Source organism: Trichosurus vulpecula, chromosome X (genome assembly GCF_011100635.1).
Source record: "Trichosurus vulpecula isolate mTriVul1 chromosome X, mTriVul1.pri, whole genome shotgun sequence".
NCBI classification, from domain to species: domain Eukaryota; kingdom Metazoa; phylum Chordata; class Mammalia; order Diprotodontia; family Phalangeridae; genus Trichosurus; species Trichosurus vulpecula.
This window is the reverse complement of record NC_050582.1, coordinates 30641143-30667368: the sequence shown is the minus strand read 5'-3', so window position 1 is coordinate 30667368 and position 26226 is coordinate 30641143. Positions and strand designations below refer to the sequence as shown.

General features: G+C 41.6%; 1 protein-coding gene across 1 annotated transcript; it reads right to left on the bottom strand.

The window, feature by feature from the left end:
* Positions 1-1819: 1819 nt before the first annotated feature.
* IDS (iduronate 2-sulfatase) lies at positions 1820-25851 on the bottom strand. The gene is made up of 9 exons (XM_036740154.1): positions 25556-25851; positions 25030-25166; positions 22959-23136; positions 19270-19358; positions 15935-16135; positions 14512-14682; positions 7044-7170; positions 5335-5508; positions 1820-2331 (listed from the first exon to the last, which is right to left on the bottom strand). The coding sequence occupies exons 1-9, from the start codon at positions 25704-25706 to the stop codon at positions 1877-1879; spliced, it is 1683 nt and encodes a 560-aa protein (XP_036596049.1). The 5' UTR covers positions 25707-25851; the 3' UTR covers positions 1820-1876.
* Between the last annotated feature and the right edge of the window lie 375 nt (positions 25852-26226).

Genomic DNA, 26226 nt, shown 5'->3' with positions numbered 1-26226 from the left:
TATCATCCATCACCCAGGGTTGAGAATTCAACTGTATGACCTTGCAAAAGTCACTTCCCCCCTCTGAGCTTTAGTTTCCTCAATTGTAAAATGAAGGAGTTCCAAGATAGTATTTGCTAAGTCCTTCATAAAATCCACAATAACGAGAAGCTGGGTACTTTGGGGAAGACGGGGTAAAAACACATGGCATGCTAGCCATAGAAGTTAACGGCTTCATTTATTTTAATGTAACATCAAACTGTACTAAAAACACCAGCAAGAATTGCACACGATGATAATAGCAAATTTAGTATGATTTATTCACATGCTAAATCCCGACACACTTAACACAAATACCAGGGTACATTTTTCAATAGTATGCGAGAGATGAATTCCGAAAACCCGTTAAGTAAATAATGAGTTTTGCCTATAAATCACCAGCAAAGGTTTTAGAAAATACACTAGTAAAATGGCAACAATAAATTAGAGCAAGGGTTTCGTAAATGTCAGTCTCATTACCGCTGGGAACCCCTCTTACCCTCATAAATAATAGCCCCTGACTTAAGAGACAGTAGGAGAAAAACCGGTTAACTTTTGTTCTTTGCTCTTTACTTTGTCTACATCCTAACTCTTTCTTCCTATTATATCCAGAAGCAAGAGCCTAGATCTCAACTCTTTGTTCTCTGCACTGGCCCCACTATTCTTTTTCAGCCTGCTGCTTGGCTGGAACAATACCCTGGGCTGGGCTCCTGAAACTTCACCCAGAGCAACCACAAGATCCATTTGTTGTCTCCAGCTCAGCCACCCTCTCTGGGGCAGGGCAGCACATTTGAGACCCAGGTCCATCGCACACATTCCAGACTAAAAACTCGGGTTGCTTTGAAACAGGGTAGACACACATTCAGGGGAGAAGTCATTTAAACGTGGGTGCCTTTTCATCATTCAGAGAATAGCATCGTGGAATCCCAGATCATAGCTTTTTGGAGTTGGAAGGAACTGAATGATAACTGGTCAGGGTTAAGAGTAAGAAGTCCTATATTAACACCCCAAGAAACTGTGATCATAATGGAAGCTCCCTGTCTGTGCAAAGCCTTGCTAGAGGATCAGACAAATACCTTTAAATGGCATGTTCCCTGATGGATGAAACCGCATGAATATTTTCACAGGCTGGAGGTAAAGAAATAGTCATCCATTATGCCAGCCACTAAATTCCATGGCCAGCCTCACAACTTTATAAACATGAATATCCTCAAAAATGTTCAATTTATAAGGGAGACAAATGAATTTTTATAAATACTGAGCCCTAATATCACTCACAGAAAGGCAACATAATGGTAGCAAAATGTTTGTCTATCAAAATGGAGGTTTGAAAACATTTATTTTCTTTAATAGTTATATATTTCTCCTTTCCTTTAAGCTGTTCATTTTCTTTTTTTTTTTGGTCAGGGCAATTGGGGTTAAGTGACTTGCCCAAGGTCACACATCTAGTAAATGTGTCAAGTGTCTGAAGCTGGATTTGAACTCAGGTCCTCCTGACTCCAGGGCTGGTGTTCTACTCACTGTGCCACCTAGCTGCCCCATAAGCTGTTTGCTTTCTAGCAGAGCTTTTCAACATCAATAATGTATCCACCTAGCCTTCAGTCCAAATTATTACAAATTCCAAATTAAAGAAACCTGAATTAATACACTTTTGCTGTAATAAACTACTGATCCTTTTCAACTATCTGCTCTCCAGATCACCTCTGTTAGCACCAAAATGTCACGAAATCTCTAATTCATTCTCTTATCTACCACATAGGGTAGGGAGGAGGAAAATGTAAAAAAAGAAACAAAAAAAAACTGTAAACAAAAAGCCATTTAATTATATAAAACTTATGGCCCAATGACCTGGTGAGTTTTAATATACGCCCATGGTCTGGTTATAAACATTATGATCCTGCAGGGGGTCACTGTCTACAAAATACAGTTCACCTGCATGGATGTCAGTAAAATCAGCACTGAAATTCTCAGGGTTAAAGCTGACCCATACAGTAAACCTGTAGTCTACTGTACGGATGGAATAGCCCATAATTTTTATATCTTCTAAATGTGGCTTATCAGAATTCCACTGAGGGGTATCTGAAGGCCGTGGATACTGGCTGTATGCCACGAGGTCAATGGGTTTCCTGGTGCTGTCATAAGGGTCTGTTTCCCATTTGGTGAAGTTTAAATACCTAACAAGGCTTGGTCCTTCTCTGCACAGCTCAATGTTAAATGAATCAAATGGACAGCGTCGGGGTACATTCAGTCCAGCAAGTTCTGAGAGAGTCGGAAAAAGGGACACAAGTTCAACAAGCTCCACGGCTCGCCCTCCTAGAAAAAAAAGCATCAAGGTACAAAGTGTGATATCGAAGTGAACAAATTCGAGGCAAATAGACTAAATCAAAGATGGCTTGGCGCCACATATTGATTTTATCATGTTCTTTTTATTTTATTTAGAAGAAAGGCATCTCAGCCTTTAACTCCCTCCCAATTGCTCTTCCAGCCATGCAAAGTGACCAGCAAGATATTAGAGAGGGGATTCTGTAAACACTGAATGATAATGAATGATGTAATAGTGCAGGTGACTTTTAAGAGAGAAAAAAAAATTATTAAGTTACCATGAAGACACTACAACTACATAAAAATGTAGAAATTCTGTTGTGTGAGGATTTAAATCTGTGTGGATTAAAAGACTACCCTTTCAAAGCCTCCCAGCCGAAAAGGGAACAGAATAATCAGCTTTCACTTAGGCCCTGCCCCATGGAGAAGCATTCTCTGTAAACTGGGCCAGACCACGATGTTCACCCAAGGGTCTGACTTCCATCTGCTGGATGACAGGGAACTCTGGAGAATAAACTTAGGACATCCATCCTTGCAGCATGAAGGTGGCCTCAGGTTCACGGCTAAAACTATACCAAGCTAGAAAGGCTTCACATATGGGCCCGGGGTGGACCGCATGTCTGTGGTCTAAGCACCAACCTTGCTCAATTCAGAAAGGCTTTGGGGCCACGACTCTGTAAGATCATCTGCTAAGTTAGAAGAGTTGTGATCTGTATCGAAGAAGTTACAAATCCAAGTGAAATACTAAATTAGAATTAAAGGTACAGTATAATTCATTTCCTGTTAATAGTTTACAGCACACTTTATGTATACAGGGTGTCCCAAAAGTCTTAGTGCATTAAAAACCCCTTAAACCTGCACTAAAAGTTGTGAGACATCTGGTATAATTAAACTAATAACTCAAAGAAAGGTTAAAAACCTTTCCATCTGGCTTGACTTTCTTCCTTTAGATTTGGAAGCTGGTTTCTCAATGGCAATCAACAAACATACATTTATGGAAGTAAATGGTTTTTAGCACCTTCAAGAGAGGTGATGCTCAAGACTGGACAGCTGGCTTCAAATTTATCACCATGGACCAGGGTCCCTGGCCTGAAATTTAAGAGATCAGAGTCTAGTTTCATCTCGACCTCTATTGGACTTCTACTCCTTGTCTCTAAAGTTCTAGGAATATCTACTAATTTCCTACCTAACACAGTTTTGCACCTAAATACATTTATCACTATCATGTCGGTCTTAACTCTTGATTTAGATTGTAAGGCTACTTAGGGGGAGGAATTATATATTATAATTTTTCAGTATCCCTTTGTCCCTCAACTACTTAGCACAGTTCTGAGACCTTGAACCGAGACAAACTGGGTTCAAATCCACTTATTATATGATCCTAGGCAAATCATTCCAATGCTAAGAGCCTCAGTTGCACAGTATGTTCAACGGGATGAACACTTAAGCCACTGTTGTGGTAAAGTACTTTGAAAACTTTAAAGAACTACAGAAATATGATTTACTACAGAGATTTTTATCAAGGTCTCAAAGAGGTATCACAGAGATAAAGAAAGAATCAAGTAGATCAACTCCTTCATTTTAGATGAAGCAACTGAGGCTCTCATATGACTTGTCCAAGGTTACAGAGCAAGTTAATAGTAGACTGGAGACTAGAATTCAAGAAGTCTCCTTATTCCCAGAGTCTAATAATCTTATCCTTTGCTTCGCTGGGTTTTAAGAAGATTCAAAACTCTTTCGAAGAGCTATACAATGGAGAATAATCTTAGTGAAGAAAGTAAGAGGAAAGATGAACCCAAATTTTAATAAATAATGATAATAATCCTTTTAATAAAAGGATTTGTTCTGTAAAGTTTGGATTTAATCAAAAGGCCTCACTTAAGGATCTAGAAGGCCACATGTGATCTCAAGGCCGCACATTCCCTACCCCTGAGCTAGACTTTATGTAACATATAGTCTAGTTTTGTACAAACAAAGCCAATGCAACAAAGATTAGGCAGGTTAGTTAGGTTACATAACCAAGACTGACTGCAACACAGTGGTAGAGAGCTTTAGGGTAGGCCAAAAATGAGCTCACACTTTGGAAAACATTTAAGACAAAAAGACTAGGAAGCTGAAATGGATAGTAAGCTGCCCCACACTAGAAGCAAAAGGACAGATGCCAGAATAGGTCGAACTTCAGGTTTGCTCCAGTCTGCTCTGTAAAGGAGAAATGAACTGCAAACCGAAAAAGGCAGAAAGAAGCTGAAGCTCCAAATATGGGAGAACTTAAGCAGCTTCTGAGGATCAGAGGACATTAGACTGGGAAGGAATCCTGGAGAAGAGTGAGCCCAACCCCCTCACTTTACAGATGAGCTCAGGCTCACACAAAAAGGGAGTATTTAGGGTTTGAACCCAGGTCTTCCTTGATTCAGTCAAGCACTCTATCTACTGTCCCACACTGCCTTTCACAGTAAGTGAGTTCAAGGCTCCAAGCATAAATGAATGATATCAGAACTCTTAACACAGAGGCAGGATGGCTACTCATCAGAGACCCTGATTCAGGATTGAGCTAGGTCACCTCTGAGGTCCCTTCTAACTCCAGGATTCCATGAGTCATTTCAGTTTCCCATGATATCTTGGAATATAAGAAAAAAGTTGGCCTGGTAGCAGTACTGTTAACATGGATTTGCAATGGGCTGATTAATGAGGGGTGGAGAAGGAGAGAGGAGAGGTAGTGTCTAGAAGTCTGTCCCAAGGTCTCTTTCAGGACCTGTGCTGTTCAACCTGTCTGTTTAACTAATGATTTGGATGATGACATGAAAGTCGCAATCACTAAATCTGCAGATGATGCGAAGGTGGGGAGAAATAGCTAATATCACATAGAAAATAAAATCAGGATTCACAGATGTCTTGACAGACTGGAACAATCCTATAACACGCTATATAAATGAAAAGGCAGAATTATAACAATAGAGTAGGTAAGATATACTTTACAAGACTCATCTTTTGTACCTGGAACCACCACGTCTGATGTTGAGTCAAAAGGATCAATGTAAGGAAAAAGCTTCTCTCCAGGAGAAGGAAATGGAGCAGTCTTTCCAGGGACATAAAACATCAGGGGCACTTGAGTGGCTACATCAAAATTGCTGTACTTGGCCCATTCTCCGTGTTCACCCAGAGCCCATCCTGGACAATGAGAAGCACAAGTTACACAAACACCCAGAGACAAAAAAACTTACACAAGTAGAATCATATCATGACAGGCCCGATTTCAACACCATTTCCTGTTATGTCTCTGCTGAAGGACCTGTCCAATGCCTCATCATGGTTCTCCAAGGCATTCGGCCTTTCTGGCTTGCCAGGCAGTGCCAGAATTGATGCTCCGTTGACAAAGGGTCCCCTCCAATGCCATGAAGAAGCACTGGGCAGGGTGGGGGGGAGGGAAGAGGAGCCAGGTATTGAAGAAATGGCCAGAGGAGAGCCTAAGCTTCCAAAGAAGAAAGATGGTAAATTATGAACTAAGGGTTTCTTTTTTTCTACTGGGTCATAGCTTAATGACAAAATGCAACTTCTGCTTCTAAATGCTTTATTTACTCAGCCTATGAAACTTTTAAAAAATGGTTAGAGTACTCTAAGTTGTTCATCTGTTGGAAAAAAAAGAATCTTAAAATAAGAGGAAATTGTATTTAGTCACACAACTAAACAAGGGGACTATGTCATTCAAAGAGCCTCACTAAATAAAGTGTATTCTATCTGTGGTTCCCAAAGTTGCCTAAGAAATTAAGTGTGTGTACATATACACACGCATATATGCATATACCAGTGTATGTGTATATACCTCTAAATATACACGTGTATGTATTATGCATATTACAGAGGAAATACCAATTAATGAATGTGTAAAGATATGTATGTATATATTAGATGTACGTATATACACATATACACATGTATATATATGTAACTTGTATGTACCTGGATGTATGTGTGTGTAGATTGTATATACGTAGATGTTTATGTGTATATGTGTGTGTGTATGCATACGCACACATATTTTATTCCTCCTCTACTGATTCCTCACCTCTCAGAGCATAATGCTTCCCAAGGATCCCTGGACCTGACCCACAAAGTCCTACAGGAAGCAAACAAGCATGAGTGGAGCAAAGGGAAACATCTCCACTACTCCTTACTAACTTATCAACTCCACCCGGTCTTTTAATAGCCTCAGGGACAAAAGCTCATCTTCCTTGGGTGGCACAAATGTAATAGACAAGTACAATAAGTGAACAGACTATCGTTTCACTGAAATCTGAGAGTTCCCTCCCTCCACAGTAGCTTCTCACAGTGGGGCACGCAGGAGCACTGCAAGGTTCTCGCCACTTGGAATGGGCCCATTTGGCTTTTGGGGCAATTTCAAAGTGATACTGTGAGTCTGATGCCTCCTCTATTCTCATAGGTCAGTGCTTAGGGAAGGGCTATTTCTCATCAACAACAACTTAGTGAGAAAAAAAAGAAAAAAAAAGCTGTGAACAATTGGCGTTAAGGGAAGGAGTTGGCCCAAAGTCAGCAAAGTGGGGGGAGTGCTCTGCTGCACAAGGCACAAACCCCAAGGAGGAGCTGACTCACCCAAGAGCACAGGTGATGTTTCCAAGGCCAGAAAATGTTTCAAGGACAATTGTCAAAACTTCGAATCACTTCCCAGAACACTTTAAAATGCTCACCATGATCAGATACAAAGGCAACAATTGTGTTGTTAGAGAGCTGAAGTTCATCCAAAGCATTTAACAGGTGACCAACTTGTGAATCCAAGTAAGAAACAGATGCAAAATAACTCTGACGGATTTTCCGCTGCAAATTTAAAAAAAAAAGCGAAAATCCCTCAATTCAGACTTCACTTATATCCCTCCCTCCAATTTGGGCTTTTTATTTTTGTCTGCTAAAACACAGAAGAAGTTTCCGGGCCCCCCATTATCCTTTTACCTTGAATTTACTGAGAACATACAAGCCATTCACCATAAGCTCCGCCTTCATCTCACTCGCCTCTGCAGTCAGCCCACACTCTCACCTCCCTCTCTCTCTAGCCTCCCACAGAGAGGTGGCCCTTCCGCACATCCTATCCTGTCTTTTCTGGCAGACTTTTACTTTGATCACTGCTCCCTCCCCATTCTCCCTAACCTTTCATCTCTCCATATTTTCTGCTTCTTTCCATGTCGCCTCCAAACATGCCAAAATCTGTCTCATCCTGGAAAAACCATGACTATGTTACTATACCTTCAAGCTGTCATCCCCTATCTCTCTCTGACCTTTCTCAACCCAACTCTTAGGAAAAACCCTTTACACTCCTTGCTGCTACTTCTCCCTTCAATCTCTTCTAAGCCTTTTGCAATCTGCTTCCAACTTTATAACTCAATTGAAAAATGTTCTCTCCAAAATTCCTAGTCGTGACTCAACTGTCAAATCTGATGGCTTTTTCTCAGCCCTCATCCTTCTTTAATTCTCTGAAACATTCAACAAAATCGTTGACCACTGTCCCCTTCCGGGTAATCTCTCCTTTTCATTGTCCTTTCCTCTATATCCCCCCCCCCAACTGTGGGAGTTCCTGAAGACTCTGTCCTGGGCCCTCTTCTCTCCCTTTATACTCTCTCACTTGGTGATCTCATCAGCTCACATAGTTTTAATTATCATCTCAATGCAGATGACTTCCCTGTCTATATATCCAGTTCCAGGTTATCTCCTGAGTTCCAACTGCCTATTGGACATTTCAAGGTGGTTTTTCCATAGACATCTCAAATTCACATATGCAAAAGAAATCTCGGTACTTTCTTCCCTCCTCAAAAAAAGTCCTCGTTTCTGTAGAGGGTACCAATATCCTTTCAATTACCTAGTTTCACAAGCTCAGCATTTACTCCGGACTCTTAACTCTTGCTAGCCCCAACATAACCAATAAGCTGCCAAAGATCGTCATTTCTACCCCCACAACATTGCTTGCATTTGTCCTCTCTTTATTCCCTCACAGACACCAACCTAATTCAGGCACTTATCATCTCTAGCCTGGATTTGCAAGAGCTTCCTCATTGGTCTCCCTGTCTCAAGTCTCCCTCCACTCCATTCCATCCTCCAGCTGCCAAAGGGATTTTCCTTAACTATATATCTGACCATGTTAATTCCATTGCTCAAAAAGACTCCAATGGTTCCTTCCCTATTGCCTCTAGAATAAAATAGAAGCTCTCCTGTTTGGCTTTTGAAGTCCTATGTAACTTGGTACTAACCCATCTCTCCAACATCATCATTCATTACATTACTCCCCTTTATACATTTGGCCAGTTTGGCCAAATTGGATTTTTTCCTGTTCCTCACACATGACACTCTATCTCCCATCTCCTGCCTTTGGACATCCTCAGCCACGCCCCAACTGCTCTCCCTCCTCACTTCTGCCTCTTAGAATCCCTTCTTTGGTTCTGTCTTTGGTTTTTTCACAATTCAGCTCAAGCACCAACCTCCTTCTCCCCTTCCCAACTGCTAGTGCCTCCCCTGCCAACTATATTGTATCTCTCTTATATATGCTCATACATGTGCATATATGTGCCCATATCTTTCTGCAGTCCCCCACCTCCACCCCTGAGAACAGGACTGTCTTCGTTGGCCTCTGCTCAGTGCAAATGGACCAAAGGAGGCTCTTAGTACATGCATGTTGGTGGATAACCCTGTAGCCGTGGCTAAATCTGGGTGTCTAAACAAGATTCCTGTTTGCTTTTAATTCTTTAAAGCTGCTTTAAAGACACTCTGCTCAGGTAGATTTGCCTCTTTCTGCTGTTATCTACCAATCCTGTGTATTCTTCCAGCTCTGAAAAGCCATCGAAATAAACAAAAATTTTGGTGAAGTGGGAAACAATTCGGGACAGAGTTAGGGGAATTGGTCCTAGCTCTGGTTCTTCCACTAATTAGCTGTGTCAGCTAAGCCACAGTACTTCCTTTCTCAAGCCTAGCTTCCTTTTCTATAAAATGATGGTCCAAGGACCTCTAAGGCCCCTCCACCTCTAAGGTTTATTATCTGGCTTGGAACCTAGAAACACTGACGAAGGAACTGAAGGTTACCCCCAGAGGGCCCAGCACGCCGTAATAAATGAGACAAAGCTGAGGAGTGCTAAGGACAACTCAGAGGGCCTTCAGACTATTCTGAGGAGAAAAAAGGGAGGATGAACACGAGGAGGGATGAAACCAAGATCGTGGACAATGGAGAGAAGGGATACACAAGTCTCATGATGCCGAGGAGAATGATGTCTATACTGGAAAGGACTGAACAAAAATAGTTAATAGGGAGCTCAAACCTAAGTGGCTATATGAGAACAATATCAAATAAGGCTTCAGTCTCTCATACTCCCTCCCCAAGCTCAGTGAAAAAATGCGAAGTAAGGAGATTCCACACCCCAGGAGGAGAGGAGGATGGAAACTGGAAAGCTCCCTTCCACAAAAACAAAAGCTGCCTGGGCCAGCGTAAACACATCCAACCCTGACCTCTAGCCCCTGAGGCAGTCGATCCTTGGGGCTAAGAACGTTCTCTTCCCAGCTGTTCCATAGTTTTTGTCCTCCACATTCTTTTCCCTATTCTGATAGCATAAATCACTATAATGAGTACACTCTTCTGAAGCAACATGACAAGACTGGATTAAGAATGGGGCAGAGGGAGAGCTTTGTAACCTGCCTTCTGACCTGTATTTCTGTTACTGCCAACATTTTTTTCCAGAATAAACTAGTCAAAGGGTGAAATTTTCAGGAAGAAAAAGGGCCTATCCTTCTGGTGGCTCTGGACAAGCACCATGGCCTGATGGGTAGAGATGAGTCATGAAGGGACAGAGAGGACCCCACCTGTGCCCACTGTGACAAGTCAGTACAGGGCAGGTAGTACCAACAGCTTCCATAAGACTGAAGCTTTTGCAGGAAGGGGAGGCAGATCACTCCAGATAAATTATTAGGCCAGCTCTCTGGCACAACACTCCTTGTGTCTTGACTCCTCAGCTAAAACGGGCCTACTGATGTGTATAGGGCTCCTAGAGCTGGTTTTCCCATTTTTCTTGGGCCTTTGGATTTCTGAAGCCACCCTGGTACCAACCTGGCCTATCTTTTTGGTTTCTGCTTGTTCATCTCCCCTATTCCAGTGGCCAGCACACATATGATAGTACCATTGGGTTCACAAACAAGAGAGCCTGCAGTGAGGCTATCTGGCCCAGCAACAACAGAAGAGTGACTTGCCAGATCCCTCATTGTTACTGGAAATCCCACATACAGAGCATAGAGGCAAACACTGAGCAAGCAGATGTGGGGCATTTTGGTTGCACTCAGGCAGCTACATCATTTTTCCCAAAACATATCTTTGAAAGCAGAAATAAAATAGGGTACCCATAGTTTGGGGAATGACTCAAATTGCAGGCTACCAAAGAATCAATCACCAGATTTCAGATTTGGAAGGGATCTCAGTGACCATTTGGTATAACACATACCCAAAAAAGAACGCTAGCCATAGGAACCTGCCACGTGATTGTCCAATTGCAGTCTCCTCCATCAGCCTTCTTGATGGCCTTGGTTGTTAGGAAGGCTTTCCTGACATCAAGCCTCAATTTGTCACCATGCAAGTTTAACCCAGTGCTCCTGGCTCTGCCCCCTGGGGCCAAATAACACAAGTCTCCACCTTCTCCACGTAACAACACCACTTGGAAATAGCCAGTGAGTCCTTCAGAGTCTTTTCTTCTCCATGCTAAAAACATTCCTAGTTCCTTCAGCTGATGCCCACACATGGACCTATGGCCTGGTACTGTCCTGGTAACCCTCTTCCCAATGTGCTCTGGCACCAGAGTGACTACTGTAAACCTTTTTATCCCTCCTCCAGCCTGCCGTGGCATACCCTCCCCTTCCCTCTCAGCTCACACTTCACTGAAAAAATTCAGGCCACTGTCCAAGAAGCTCCCTCTTCTCCCCTCATCCAACATCACTTCAACATCTTCGCCACTATTGCCTCCTTCAGCCCTGATTCACAAATGCACAGCTTTCTACATGCATCCTTGATACCACTGCCTCCTCTATGGTTCCCACTCTGTCTCTCATCTTCAATACCTCCAATCTCCTGGCTCCTTCTCTGCTCCCTACCAACATGCCCATGTCTCTCCCTTCCTTGATGCCATCACCCCTGCTAGCTATCATCCTACAGCTCTTCTTTTCTTCTTGGCTAAACAACTTGAGAAAGCCATCTACAGCTGGTGCTTCTCTGGAGCTCTTCCAAACTGTCTTCAATCTGGTTTCTAACATCATTATCATTCAAATGAAACTGTTCTTTCCAGAGTTACTAATGATGTTGTAATGGCTGCCTTTCTGATCACAAACAGCCTTTGATACCACTGCTCACCTCCTGCTGGCTACTCTCTCCTCCCTAGCCTTGTGACACTGCTCTCTCCAGGTTCTCTTCCTGTAGGCCTGCTCCTTCTCAGTCTCCTTTGCTCTTCTTCATCTAGCTCACACCCACTATAAAAATGGGCCGCAGAGCCCCAAAGGCTCTGACCTGGCCCCTCTAACCTACCTTGCTAAATGATCACATCAGCTTCCATGAGTTCAGTTATCACCTCTTATGTAGATGATTCCCAGATCTCTATATCTTTCTGCTGGGCTACAGTCACACATCTCCTTCTGCCTCTTAGACATCTGACACTGGATGTCCTGCAGGGGCCTGAAACTCGACATGTCCAAATGGAATTCTTTATCTTTTCCCTAAAGCCTTCCCTCTTCCAAATATCCCCATTAGTGTCAAGGGCACTGCCATCCTCCCAGTCACCCAGCTTGAAATCTCAATGTCATCCGTGACTCCGCTTTTGTACCTCCTCCATACATCCAATCTGTTGCCAAATCTTGTGGTTGCTACCTTCACAATATGCCTAATATACAGCTCCTTCTCTCCACTCACACTGCCACCCTCCTGGTGCAGATTCTCATCATCTCCTGCCTCAGAATATTGCAATAACCATCTAACTGGTATACCTGACAAAAGTCTCTCCCTAGTCCAATCCATCCTCTGTTTACATGCTAAAGTGATTATCCTAAGGCATAGGCCCGACCATGTTATCCCCCCCCACAAACACACACCTCCACCCATAATCTGCAATAGCTCCCTATTACCTCCAGGATCAAATCTAGTCTTTTTTTGACATATAGAGCCTTCACAACCTGTCTTTCCAGTTTTCTTACGCTTTATGCCTCTCCAGGTACTCAACAATCGTACTACACAGGTCCACTTGATAGTCCTTGTATGCAGTACTCCATATCTTCCAACTCCATGCCTTTTTACCAGCTGTCCCCTATACTTGGAATACTCCTCCTCCTCACCTCTACTTCCCAGCTTCTCTCAGAACTCAGTTCAAATTCCACCATCTATGGGAGGCTTTCCCATCTGTATCATGATCAGTTGGCACAATGGATAGAGAGCTGAGTCTAGAGTCAAGAAGATCTGAGTTCAAATCTAGCTTTTCTAACTGTGTGACCCTGGGCAAGTCATTTACTCTGTCTGCCTCAGTTTCCTCATCTGTAAAAATGGGGATAATAGCATCCCCCACCCAGGGTTGTTGCGAAGATAAAATGAGGTATTTGTAAAGTGCTTTTCAAGCTTTGAAATGCTACATAAAAATGCTAACTATTATTACTGCTAATTATTATCATCTCCTCCATTAGCACATAAGGTCTTGAGGGCAAGGACCATGTTATTGCCCTTCTTTGTATCCCTAGCACTTAGCACAGTGCCTGATACCATAGTAAGCTAGCATTAATCTAGAGCTTTGTTAACATTTACAAAATAATGAGGGAAGTAATAAATGCCTATTGATTGGCTAACTCACCAAAGTGTTTCCATTCCTCAACTGTGGCCACCAGAATTGAGCACAATGCCACTCCAGAGATGGAGTGACCAAAGCGGAGTATAGCAGCAGCACTACCCACTTAGCGCCGTAGCTATACGTCTCTTAGTGGAGTTCAGAATCACAGCTTTGGGGGCTGCCCTATCACACTACTGACTCATACTGAGCTGGCTGTGCACGGAAACATCAGGATCTTTTTCAGACAAACTGTCTCTCCCATATTTTGTACTTGTGCAACTCATTTTTTTAAACCAAGAGTAAGACTTAACAGTGAACCCTATTGAATACCATCTCATTAGATTTAGCCCAATGCTCAAGCCTGTCAAGATCTATTTGGTTCCTGACTTGCTTAGCCAGCATGTTAGCTGTCCTTCCCGGAATTGTGTTTCCTGCACACTGTATAATCATGCCACTACACCTTGATCCAGATCACCCATGAAAATGCTTAAAAGTACAGATCACTGGAGGCATTCCCCTGGAGAGCTCCCACCAAATTAACAGTGAGCCATTCAATGACTTCTGAAGCCACTGAATTATATTATCACATCCATCTGTCCTTGACTTTTCCACAAGAATTATATGAGGCACTTTACTGGTATGAATGTCACTTGATACATGAATATAATAGAAAATCGTTGTGCTATAAGAAATGAAGAATATGAGGAACTCAGAGAAACACTGGAAGACTTGTATGAACAGAGCAACGTAAGCAGAACCAGAAGATACTCTAATGTTTAAAAAAAAAAGCAACACTAAATGGCAGTCAAACTCAGAGTAACTAATGACCAACTTGGGGCCTGAAGAACTGATAATAAAACATATACCTGCCTCCTTTCAAGGAGGGGGAGGTGAGAGCAATCTGAGTGTATGCTATGGTATAGCTAAGTGGCACTACATGAGATAGAATGCCAGGCCCGGAGTCAGAATAACCTGAGTTCAAATCCAGCCTCAGATACATCCTAGCTGTGTGACCCTGGACAAGTCACTTGACTCCCATCTGTCTCAGTTTCCTCCTCTATAAAATGGAGATCAAAACAGTACCTACATCCCAGGGTTGTTGTGAGAATAAAATGAGATAATAATTGTAAAGTGCTTTGCAAAACTTAAAGCACTGTATAAATGCTAATATTTATCATCATCATCATTATTATTATTATTTATTGTTAGTCACAATTACTGTGACTGATTTTGCTTACACATTTTCCTTTGTCACAAAGAAGGGGGGTGTGAACAGGAAGGAAAAGACTGTGCAATAAAAAATAAATAATAAAACAACACATTTTAAAGCTTTTGGTACCTGAAACTCTGTAGGAATTGGGCCATAGGGAACACTGATGTTTAAGGCCTGAACATCTTCCCTCTCTCTGATATCCATCCAGGGGTTATATGCCACAGGAGGTAGTCCAGCAGGGATCTGAGGATCAGGAGCCAGAGTAATATTTTCCAAGGGATACAGTTTCTGAAATTCCTTGGGAGAAAGAAAGTCACATAGGGTTGTCATGCTTTCTCTATGTTTTTTTTCTTTTCAAACAGCCCCATACCTAACCCTTTAATCAGAGAATTTGTTCCTCAGACTAGGCCCTCAATCCCCAAACCATGCCTTCATTATGCAGTCTTTCAAATACCACTGGACAAATTAAACAGTCACCATTTTCTGTAACCTTCCCAGACTGGGAAAATGCAGAAAGGGCCTTCCAAAGTCTGGGCCCTTCAGAAAAACACAAACCCCACATAAGCGGTCCCATATCTCACTGTGCAAAAAAGAGATCTAAAAAGGGGAAGGTGAAAGGCAGTAGGGAAGGAATAATAATATAGTCAAGAAAACTTCTTGCTATGGAGGCAAAATCTCTTGGACCAATGAAAACAAGACAATTTTAGAGAACTTTAAGACCATGCTTTCTGATCACAACTCTCCAAATAAGGAATGCTCGCCAGAAAGTTGAAAATGACAGAGTATGCAGTCACCTGGAAAGAATGGTGATGGGGAAATGTCATGTTTTAGAATGAGTACACTCTGGCACAATATACTATTATTTTTAAAAAATATGCTATGACGTTTGTCCAAGGTTCCAATACTTCCTTTAGCTCAAGTTATCTGGGCTGACAAGGTCAGAGAAATACTTCAATTGTTGAGAACAGTCTAGTTTCCTTAGAATTGCTTCCCAAGGCCCATCATTTATCTCTTGTGTCTCGCCTTTGCTTCTGGCACCCTTCTCTAAGGCTCTCTCACTGTCAAAACCCAACATTTTTTCACTAAGCACAAAGAAAGAAAATAAAACCCTTCAGGGGAAGAAAAGAAAATGAACTGATTTTGAGAGGTTTTTTCGACTCTGCAATCTATTTTTCGGATTTGCCCTCTCAGCCATCTCTTCCAATATTTACCAAGTTAGTAAATATCGAACAGACTTGCCATGGAAGGAATCAGTACGTGTTTTCTATAGACGATGCGTTACTTTTACTTCTCTATATCTAAAATTAATTGTGGCCCCAGCACATTGGTTATTCTCTTCTTCCCCGGACCATGCTTCAATCCACCCTAACCCTGTCTTTCTCTGTTACTGGCCTTCTAGCTGAACATAATCAAATGTTTTAGAAAAAGTAATTTGAGAAATTCATTGAGAGAAGTCCAAGCCATCATTTTGGAAGAAAAAGGAAAAAACCCAATATTTATGAGGGTTGAATATGAATACTTGAATATGAATGTATGAATACTTCTTTACCTTGGGGTATCTGAATGGGATGTGAGGTTTATGATAGCCAACAGCCAGAAAGAAAAGACCATTCATTTTTTTCATCTTTTCTAGCAATCGTATGGCTTCTTCAGTGCTCTGTTTATCAGGCAAGGTTCCTTCAGGTACATCATCAAGATCCACAGGGCAAATCAAGTTGGCATGAAGTTCTTCATCCTGACCTTTACATGTCTTTCAGAATGAAATATTTGAGATTTTTTTAATATCAGGTGATAGATTTAAAAAATCACTTAAAGTTTACAAAATCATATGAGATAATGTATGTCCAGGACTTTACAAACTCAAAAGCACTTTATAAATGTCACCTATTATTATTACTACTCTTAAAGAACATCTCGCCAGAAAATCACTGCATTCAAGTAGTGATATATGCTAAGCAAATGAGAAACCAAATTCCAATGAGGAATTATTTCTTTCCTTTCCAGGCAGTCCAAACTGTAGAGGTTACTCTGAGCTCTCCACAATTAGGCCATCAGTATAACATCCAGCTGGTTCCACAGCAAGCTAAAAAATGCTTCAGGTATGCCTCCTGGGATGATCTATGTATCTGCTGTCTAAGGATCCCACTAGCTGAGCCAGGAGAGGCCCATAACTAGTTTGGACACCAGGTAAGGATGTGTCAGCCACAGCAACTCCTTAAAGCGCTCTACTGAGTCAGAAGTAGCATTCCATCAGCAAAGGGAACACCCGCACTAACAAAACGAAATGCCCTTAAACAAGGCGCTAATTTTATAAAGCTTTTGCTGCTCATCTTCTTGCGAATGTTCTGGTCTAAATGAAAAGAAGCCCGAATAAAATGCAATTGGACAATTTGTGCAGATGCCAAAAATGGTGACTCAAGAATTACGACATAAGAAGCAACAAGGATAGAGTTACTAGGATCGGTCACATTCCCCCTTCATGGGACATCTGGATTTTTAACCAAATAGAAAATATAAGGGAATACCTACTGTTTTCATCAAGTACTACTGCCTCCCCCTGCAGGCCAAATCAGCCACAAGGCATAAGCTCATTTTCCAATGCCAGCTCTCATCTCTCTTCACTCCATCTATCCTCCACTCAGCTGCCAAAGTGATTTTCTTAAAGCACAGGCCTGACTGACTATACCATACTCTGCCACACTCAGTAAACTCCAGGGGCTCCCTCTCACCTCCAGCATCAAATAGCAAATGCTTTGTTTGACACTGAAAGCCCTTCCTTCAGAACCTGCCCCTTTCCCATGTTTCAAAGTCACAAACTCTATGGTCCAGTGAAACTGGTCTATCTTCTCTTCTTCACACTCCATCTGTTGATTCCAAGTGTTTTCCCTGGTTGTCCTCTATGCCTGGAATGCTCTCTCTCCTCAACTCTGCCTGCTGATTTCCCTGGCTTACTTCAAGATTTATCTCCATTCTCATTTTCAGTAGGAAACTTCCCTTCCCCTCCCTCTAGTTCCTCCCTGCTGAGATGATTTCCCATTTACACTGTATATATCTTATAGTACATCATTATTTGCATGTAGTCTGCCCCCAGTGGAAACTCTCTGAGGGTAGGGACAGCGTTTTTGCCTTTTCCGTGTGTCATCAGTGCTTAGCACAGTGCCTGGTGGACAGTAAAAGCTTAATGAGGCTTGTTGATTGACACAGACTACTTTTCTCCTGAACACAAGAAGTCAGTTTCACAATCTTGCTGCATCAACAGTAATGTTCAGTGTGTACACACCCTATGTCAGTCACACTGATGAGGCCACTGCTTCTGCAAAACTCTTTGCTTTCTTGTCTTCAGACCCAGTGTCTTTAGGTAAGGCCCAGAAGGCAGTGAAATACTAATGAAACTCTCCAAAAAAGGAAGTGGGATGGCATTACTATGTCACACTTCAAGGGAAAGGGGAAAAGGGGAAGGGGATGGGGAAGGGAAAGGAGGAAGGGAGAAGGGGAAGAGGGAGGGGGAAAGGAGAAAGGGAAAGGGAACTCCATTTGATTTTCTAATTTACCTTCTAATTATGATCCCTCTGAGTTGGGCCTTAGTATAGATTTATTATTCCTCCAAACTAAAAAAAGTTGACTTCAACCCTTTATTTTTTCTCCCAATACACTAGAGCTACAAGCGGCCTTAAGGCTGAACTCCCTCACATGAACTAAGGGGGAAAAGACCCACTGAAGAGCTCTACTTCTTCACATATATCAGCTTTTTCCCCATCCAACTCTCTAAGTATGTACAACCTATTTGGTAACAGGACTTTTAATATGTTAAGATATGTTAACATATCAATGTAACAACACTTTAATATGTTAAGATAAGGACCTTTCTACTTACCTCACACACAATTATAAACTTGATTATAAACAAATCTAGTGATTTGTAAAGACATCATCTTCCCTTTTAGGTTGTAAGTACCTTGAGGCCAACGACTAGAGCTAATCCATTTCCATAACCCCCACAGTTCCAGTCATTGGACTTTACCATAGACTAGATTTTCTTCCAGGATTGTCCAGCATTCCTAGCATTCTTTAGAATGTAGCTCTTTGGGTCTGATCTGATGGCCGGTCAATCAACAAGCATTTATTAAGCACCTACCATGTTCTAGACACTATACTAAGGGCTGGGGATACAAGAAAGGCAAAAGACAGTCCCTGCCCTCCAAGAGCTCACAGTCTAATGGGGGAGACAGCATGCAAACAAGCCATATATAAAATAAATAGGAAATAATTAATAGAGGGAAGACACTGGAATTAAGAGGGATTGGGAAAAGTATCTGGTAGAAGGTGGGATTTTAGCTGAGATTTGAAGGAAGCGAGGAAAGCAAAGAGGTAGAGATAAGGAGGGTGAGCATTCCAGGCATGAAAGGTAGTCACTGAAAATGCCCACAGCCAAGAAATGGAGTGTCTTATTCAAGAAATAACAAGGAGGCGGAGGGAGGGGAATGCTAAGAGGGGCTAGGTTATTAAGGCCTTTGAACCCCAAAAAGATTTATATTTGATCCTTGAGGTGATAGGGAACTACTAGAGTGTAGTGGGGTTTTTTTTGGGGGGGGGAGTATATGACATGGCTGGACCTGAACTTTAGGAAAAGTTTTAAAAAATGGCTAGAGTGGTACTATGTTTTTGCTTTCAAAGCAAGGCTAACTATATATAGATTTATACATACATATATGTGTATATACACATGTGTATAGCATGTTATAAGTATACGCATATATTTACATAAAATCAGCATTTAGTTGTATCATAAACTTTAAAAGATGCATAAAATAAAATATACATGGGACTTAGCCCAAGCACTCAGTTTCTAGACAAGAAGGAATGTTGATTTCTTGACATCTTTACCTTGCTATTTTCATACTGTTCAGAGGAGGGATGAAAAGGTGGAATTGACCAGCTGTATGGAAAATCATCACTGTAATTTGAAGAAATCCCTTGAAGAAAAATTTAAAAAAAGTTAAACAGAATTTTACCAAGGTCCAGAAAAAGTAAGACTTTGTATACAAATTGACAAGCCCTTCCTCCTCCTCTCTGGGTCTATTTCTTCATCTTTAAGAATGACAGTAGGGCAGGGTAGAAATTGGACTAGATGATCTCTAATGTTCCTTTCCAGTTCTAAATTCTATATAGAGATTCATTTCCTCACACCTACATCCAAATCAACTGAACTTTTGTTAAGCACCTATTGGGTGCTCAGCCCTATGAAAACACTATACAGGATTAAAAAATAGAAGTAGAAAAAAGGGGCCTAACCACAAATAATTTACAATATACTTTCAAAGACAAGATAAATGTCCTGCCAATAAACTCGTAAACAACACAGAACAGACTCTGCACAAATGCTGAAGAACTTGATGGAAAGGAATTATCAGTGCAGATTGAGGTTAGTCAGAGCTTCCTGGAGCAAGCAAACCACGAGCCCCATTTATAGGAAACAGCCAGGGTCTGGCAAAGAAGAAATAGGAGGGCATCTGAAAACAAGAGGGTATAGTAGACGCCTCCAAACAAAGAGCCACGAAAAAACGCAATCCGCAATGCAGAATACTGCAAACTCAAGGTTTCCAATAAGATGACAAGAAATATTAGAACAAAGTCAAAAGATTGAAAAATTAAAATAATGTATCTATTATTAAAAAACTGACTTGGGAAACAAGTCAAGGAGGGATCACTTAAACATCCTCCAATGTCCTTCAAACCATGACCAAACAAAAAACTTGCATATCTTTCAAGAAATCATAAAATCTGCTCACATTTATGAAAACCAGAGGACAAAGTGAAAATAGAATCCCACCTGTCACTTTCTTAACGAAATATCAGATTGAAACATCCAGAAATGGCAGAGCAAAATCTAGAGTTTCCATGTCAAATGAAAAATATTGCTAGCAGCCAAAAAGAGTTCAAGGACAAAGGAACCTCAGTCAGAATCGCATGACTACAAGGCAACTACATTTAAAAAAGGAAATCTTGGAATATAATATATCAAAAGGCAAAAGAAAACGACTTACAATCGAAAATAACTGTTTCCTGCTAAACTATGATAATCCAAAAGGGAGAGAAAATGGATCTTGAAAGCAAAGGAAAACTTTCAAGCATCTCTGAGGAAAAAACCAATAGAGTTGGGTAGAATCTATAAATGCAAACACAAGAGATAAGAGAAACCTAGAAAGGTAAATACACTTGAACAATATGAAGCTGTTAAATGAGGAGCAAGTGCTTACATTCTAATAACTACAGAAAGGTCAACAGTCCTGTCAAAATCCTTCAAGGCTCACAGAAGGAAAAAAGACAAATGTGGAGCTGGTTTGAAGAGAGAGAACAAAAGAGAGGAGAAAAGAAATACAGTAGTGAGGAAATGAGGAAGAGGGAGGAACTATTTTTCACAATTGGGATGTGCCAAAAGAAGAGTTTCCATACAGAGAGGTTAGGGAAATGGGACTCATGGGAACCAGGTAAACAAAGCTTGAAAAAACACAACACACCCAAGTTTTGTAGAGAAGTGCATTTAGTTCAAAAGGGAACTAGATGGGGGCAGAGAGAAAGAGCACTTCAAAGTGAGAGTAGCATTGGGGAAGAAAATATTCACAAGCAAAAAAAACTGGCAGTACACAGTAACATTACAAAAATAATCATACCTTTGGACTCTGTCATTGGGAACATACCCTGAAAGATATCAAAAAAAAGAAAGCTACCTATTCAAAGACAATATTCAATAGCAACAAAAACCTGGAAGGAACACAAATATTTAAAAAATAAGGTGAATAGTTAAATTATGGCTCATTGATATTACGGACTCCTGAAATGTAATTAGGTACAATAAGCATGAGGAACATAAATACATTTTGATCACAAACCACCCCAAAAATAATACAAGGCAAAAAAAAACAAGAACGGTGTATACACTATGACCAATGGAAGAGGAAAAGTTAATAGACCAAAGAATTCCAGTGCGGTCTAAGAGGAAATGACTTTAAAAACTTATACTTTATGTACTTAAATTAATTAATATAAGCATAAGCTTAATTAGTTCTATTGATAATCAATGTTAGGGTTAAAAACAGTTTTTAAAGAGTACGCCATGCTCCAGATTTCCCCCTTGGTGGCTAAGCAGCTCCAAAGATTCAATTTACCTTTTTGTGGAAAAAGTATTCCAAATCAGTACTGATACCAGCATCATGTCCAAATCTACACAGCTATACCAAATTCTCTTCCTAAACAAATCCCAAAGGGAAGAGGCAGAGCCTCTTTACCATCATACAAATAGAATGGACTAAGATTCAGTAAGTAGGATAGAGAGAATCAAGTCAAGGCTGACACCCACTTGTCGAGGATGCTGCTCATAGCTTTTTCCAAAAACAGATAAGACAACATTATACCGAGTCTGAGATCCCTTCTCTAAGATCCCAAGAACTCATTGTACTTAATGAGGTTCTCCCTCAGAACCTCAAAATCCACATTACACCAGTTGTTGTTCAATCAATTTAGTTGTATCCAATTCTTCATGACCCCATTTGGGATTTTTTTTGGCAGAGATATTGGAGTGGTTTGCCATTTCCTTCTCCAGCTTATTATACATATGAGGAAACTGAGGCAAACAGGGTGAAGTGACTTACCCAGGGTCACACAGCTAGTAACTGTCCAAAGTCAGATTTGAACTCAGGAAGATGAATCTTCCTGATTCCAGGCCTGGTACTCTATCCACCGCAGTGCCACCTAGCTGCCCCACATTACTGCCAAGTCAAAGGCAATTCCACAAATGATTCAATTACATGAAATTTAGAGCCAGGATGAGGCAACTATCAAGTGTATAGCAGCAGCCTCTTCATAAATGAACAGTGCTTTCTTAATGCCAAGAGACCAAAACTAAATTAAACTAAACTAAAACTAAACAAAACTAAGGCCTCCACAGGCTTTGACATTTCATAAAACCATCCAACAGCAGAACTGGAAGGATCTTTAGTGATCATGTAGGCCGATCTCTCTGAAATTGCATTCTGCAGAACCCTGCCCATTCCACACAGTATAATTAGGTATTCCTTGAGAATTTTAACACTATCAATATTTTTTCCTCTAACCTGTGAAATATCCAAATATGTATGTCTCAAATTTTTTTATGTAGGGCAATTTTTAGATATGAAGCTCAGATTTCCGTTTTACTTCAAAATTTCCCAAATATTCTCACCCCCTTTGTACCGCAAATAGTCTCCATTCCCAGAACAGAATTTATGGGTTCCATCAATTCAAGCCCCCAAATATTGCATTCCAATCAGCTTTGAAAACTCCGATCTAAAACTTCTCATTTACAGATGAAGAAACCGAGTCCAATAGAGGTGGAATGATGTCATATTGCTAATGGGTGGCCAAGCTAGGACTAGAACCCAGGTTGCCTGACTTACCTGTATGATTTGTATTTAAAAGTGACTACAAAGAAATCACAACCAGCCTTATGAAAACATATGAGTTCTTATGCAAAAGGGAATACTTAAAAACTAAAAAAAAAAAGCTTTAACCTCATGGGCATTGAAAACATACAGTACCAGGGTGAAACACTTTTCCAACTGACAAAGTCACGTAGCCATTCTCTTTGAAATACTGAGGGATTGTAGAATAGTTTCCTGAATGTACTCTCCAGTAGGAATTGAAGTCATACACTCTGGTAGTGTCAGGTCTCCGACCAGTTAAGAAAGACACCCTACTTGGGGCACACACAGCTTGCTGTTAAGAGGAAACAAAAATGACACAAGAGTGTTGAAGAGGCTAATAATTTCCTGGACCACTAGTGAAGCTTTGTCATGCAGTCTGCTAAGTTGAGATAAATAGCATTTAAGCCATACAGATCTCTTACCTGTTCAATCCCCAGAAATAAAAGTGTCTGGTCTAACTATACAAATGTTCTGAATTTAGTAACTCAAGCCAAAATACTATTAATCATCACTTGATAGTCTAATATCAAAGGCAGCACATGAACAGATGTCACACATTTATATGGGTGACATCTTAAGTGGCTTGGTTACTTCTCGAAGTCATTAAATTATGTCACTGGCAAGAAATGACTCTTTGCTACAGTCAATCAAAAACTGGTTCTGTGATTTAATAGCATTGTAGGATCCTGCCTGCTGGGTGAAGCTAGCTAAGACCCGCAAAGGCTCAAGAGCAAGTCAGTTGACTTACAGAGTATCCAGCAACATTCATTCATTTATTCATTCAATAAACATTTATTAAGCTCCTACTATGTGCCAGGCACTGTAATATCCCTTCTCAGTGAGAAGTCCTGCCTTCTTGCTCAGGCAGGGCCTTTAGAGCAGCGATTCTTAAACTGTGGGTCGTGATCCCATATGGTCATGACCCTACAGTTTAAGAAGCACTGAAGGGGACGTGAGTAGAAAAAGTTTAAGAAGCCCTGCTTTAGAGAACCTTTGTCTAGGTCAGAAACCAAAAGTCATTAAGATTACTATAAAAAGTTTTCAAATGAAGTCAGAGAGTAGTTCAAATGAGCACTTATTTAGAAGTGGGCAAAATGATTTGAGAGTAAATAGAAGGAAGGAAGGAAATAAGCATTTAATAAGCACCTACTATGTGACATGCACTGTGCTAAGCACACTGTTTATACTGTTTACAAATAATATCTTATGAGATCCTTACAACAACCCTAGGAGGTAGGTGCTACTATTATCCCCATTTTACAATTGAGGAAACCGAGGCAGTCAGATATTAAGTGACTTATCCAGGGTAACCCAGCTAGTAAGTCTCTGATGCCAGGTTTGAACTCAAGAATTTTCCTGACTCCAGGACCAATGCTCTATCTGCTGCACCACCTAGCTGTTGGATACACAGACAGATGTGGACTGAAGAACCATTTCTGACACATATCAGTTGTGTAACTATACAAGTAATACTGCAAAACTAAGTTACAGAAGGGTTGCCCCTGTCTTAAACTTAAGGTCTCTCCATCTATCCAATAAATAATTTAGACCAAAAAGAAGTGATTTGCCAGATTTACTTGGGGTCATGGATTTAGGGCAAGGAGGGAGCTCAGAAGTCATCTTATTCAACCCCATTCCTTTAAAAGATTGCAGAAACTGACTCCCAGAGAGATTAAGTAATTTGTCTAAGGTCTTAAGTAGTAAGTAGCAGAGTAGAGATTTGAATCCAGGTCCTCTGACAACAAATTCAGGGCTCTTTCCACCAGACCCCATTTTCATTCCAGAACTGTACTTTCATTTAGGAGATAACTAGAAGAATATCATAATGACATCCTCTTGTTGTAATATATATACATACATATATACATGTATATATACATGTATATATATACATACTATACATGTATATATATATATTACACACACACCCCTACCATAGCAAATTTTCCCCTATGTAAATAGTCCCAGTTTCAGTTTCTTGAAAAATATCATAAAGATCTGACTACCTTCAGAAGCCAGAATTAATATTCTTTAGAAATTCCTTCAAACCCAATTGAACCAGTCACTTTTCCATTTTATGTCAGCACCATCTTATAGTTTGAGCCTGGAGACTGAAATGATCACAAGTCTGCAGGGTGGCCAATTTATCGAAATACACGAATGACTGACAGTTCTATCAACGTACTTGGGCAAAGGCGTTTTGGAACACCACACTACGAGAGGCGAGCTGATCAATGTTTGGAGATTTCACGAGAGCCTCTCCATAGCAGCCCAGGGCAGGCCTAAGGTCATCCACGATGATCAAGAGAACATTCAGGCCACCTAAGTGGAGGGAAGAAAGGATGACATCTATTATTTCCTTAGCCCTAACTTGTAACAAGTTTTATTCCCTGGAGGTCAGATTGAATGGCCCGACAACAAAAGTCTTGAATCTCTGCAACTTTCCTTAATAAACACCTAACCCCAAAGAGACGAGGTGGCGAGGAAGCTGGACTAGAGAGGCGGGGCTGAGGGGAAAGGGGGAACGGAGGTGGAGGGGCAGAGTCCCTCTCCCTAACCGGGTGAGAAGGTGGAAAGGGAAAGGGGGACAGAGGAGCCGAGAGGGACAGCCCAGTCCAGGAGGGGGCGGAGCCTCGGGGCCCTGTTTTCTCGGGTACTGCGATGCACCCCCCTGCCACCCGCCCTTCTGGGCCCGGGCTCGGCCGCAGCACCTTTCAGTGAACCGACCCCGACCGAATCCAGCGGATCCTCGGGTGCCGCGTACCCTGGGCCTTCAGCAGAAGGAGCGCTCAGCAGCGGAGGCGCGAAGGCAAACGAAACCGCGAGCCTCAGCCACAACAAGCCCGGGTTTGGCAGCGTCATCTCTTTCAGGCCTTTCGTCCGGGTCGGGTCTCTTCGCGTTACCCCCCAAAAGGAACTTTTTTCCAATCTCGAGGGTATACCCTAGAGGCGGTGCCGAGCACGCACCCTTTTAGAGTCCATTAGGTTGGCTCCGCCCGCCCGGACTGCGCTTGCGCCCTGTGCCCCCATAGCCTTCGGGAAATGGGTCGGAACTGGAGCAGTTCCGTACACAGTGGGGTGTGTCTTTTCGTGCTCTCCGGTCGGGGTGGAAGGGTCTGTAGCGCTGTATGAGAGGCTGGAGGGAGAAAAGGAGGCCTCGGACTCCGCCCCCAAATTAACCGGGAGACAGTGCAGGCAGAACTTGGGCACCGGGGCCCAAGAGCCAAAAGTGAGGCCCAGGCAGGCAGGCAGGCATGCCGGCCAAACCAGGAGAAGGAGCAAAGGAGCTCTTCCGTGATCCGCTTTAGACTACACACGCCCCAGGCATCTGACACACCGAGAAATAAATGCAGCTTGGCTGTGGGAAAACTGAGCGAAAGAA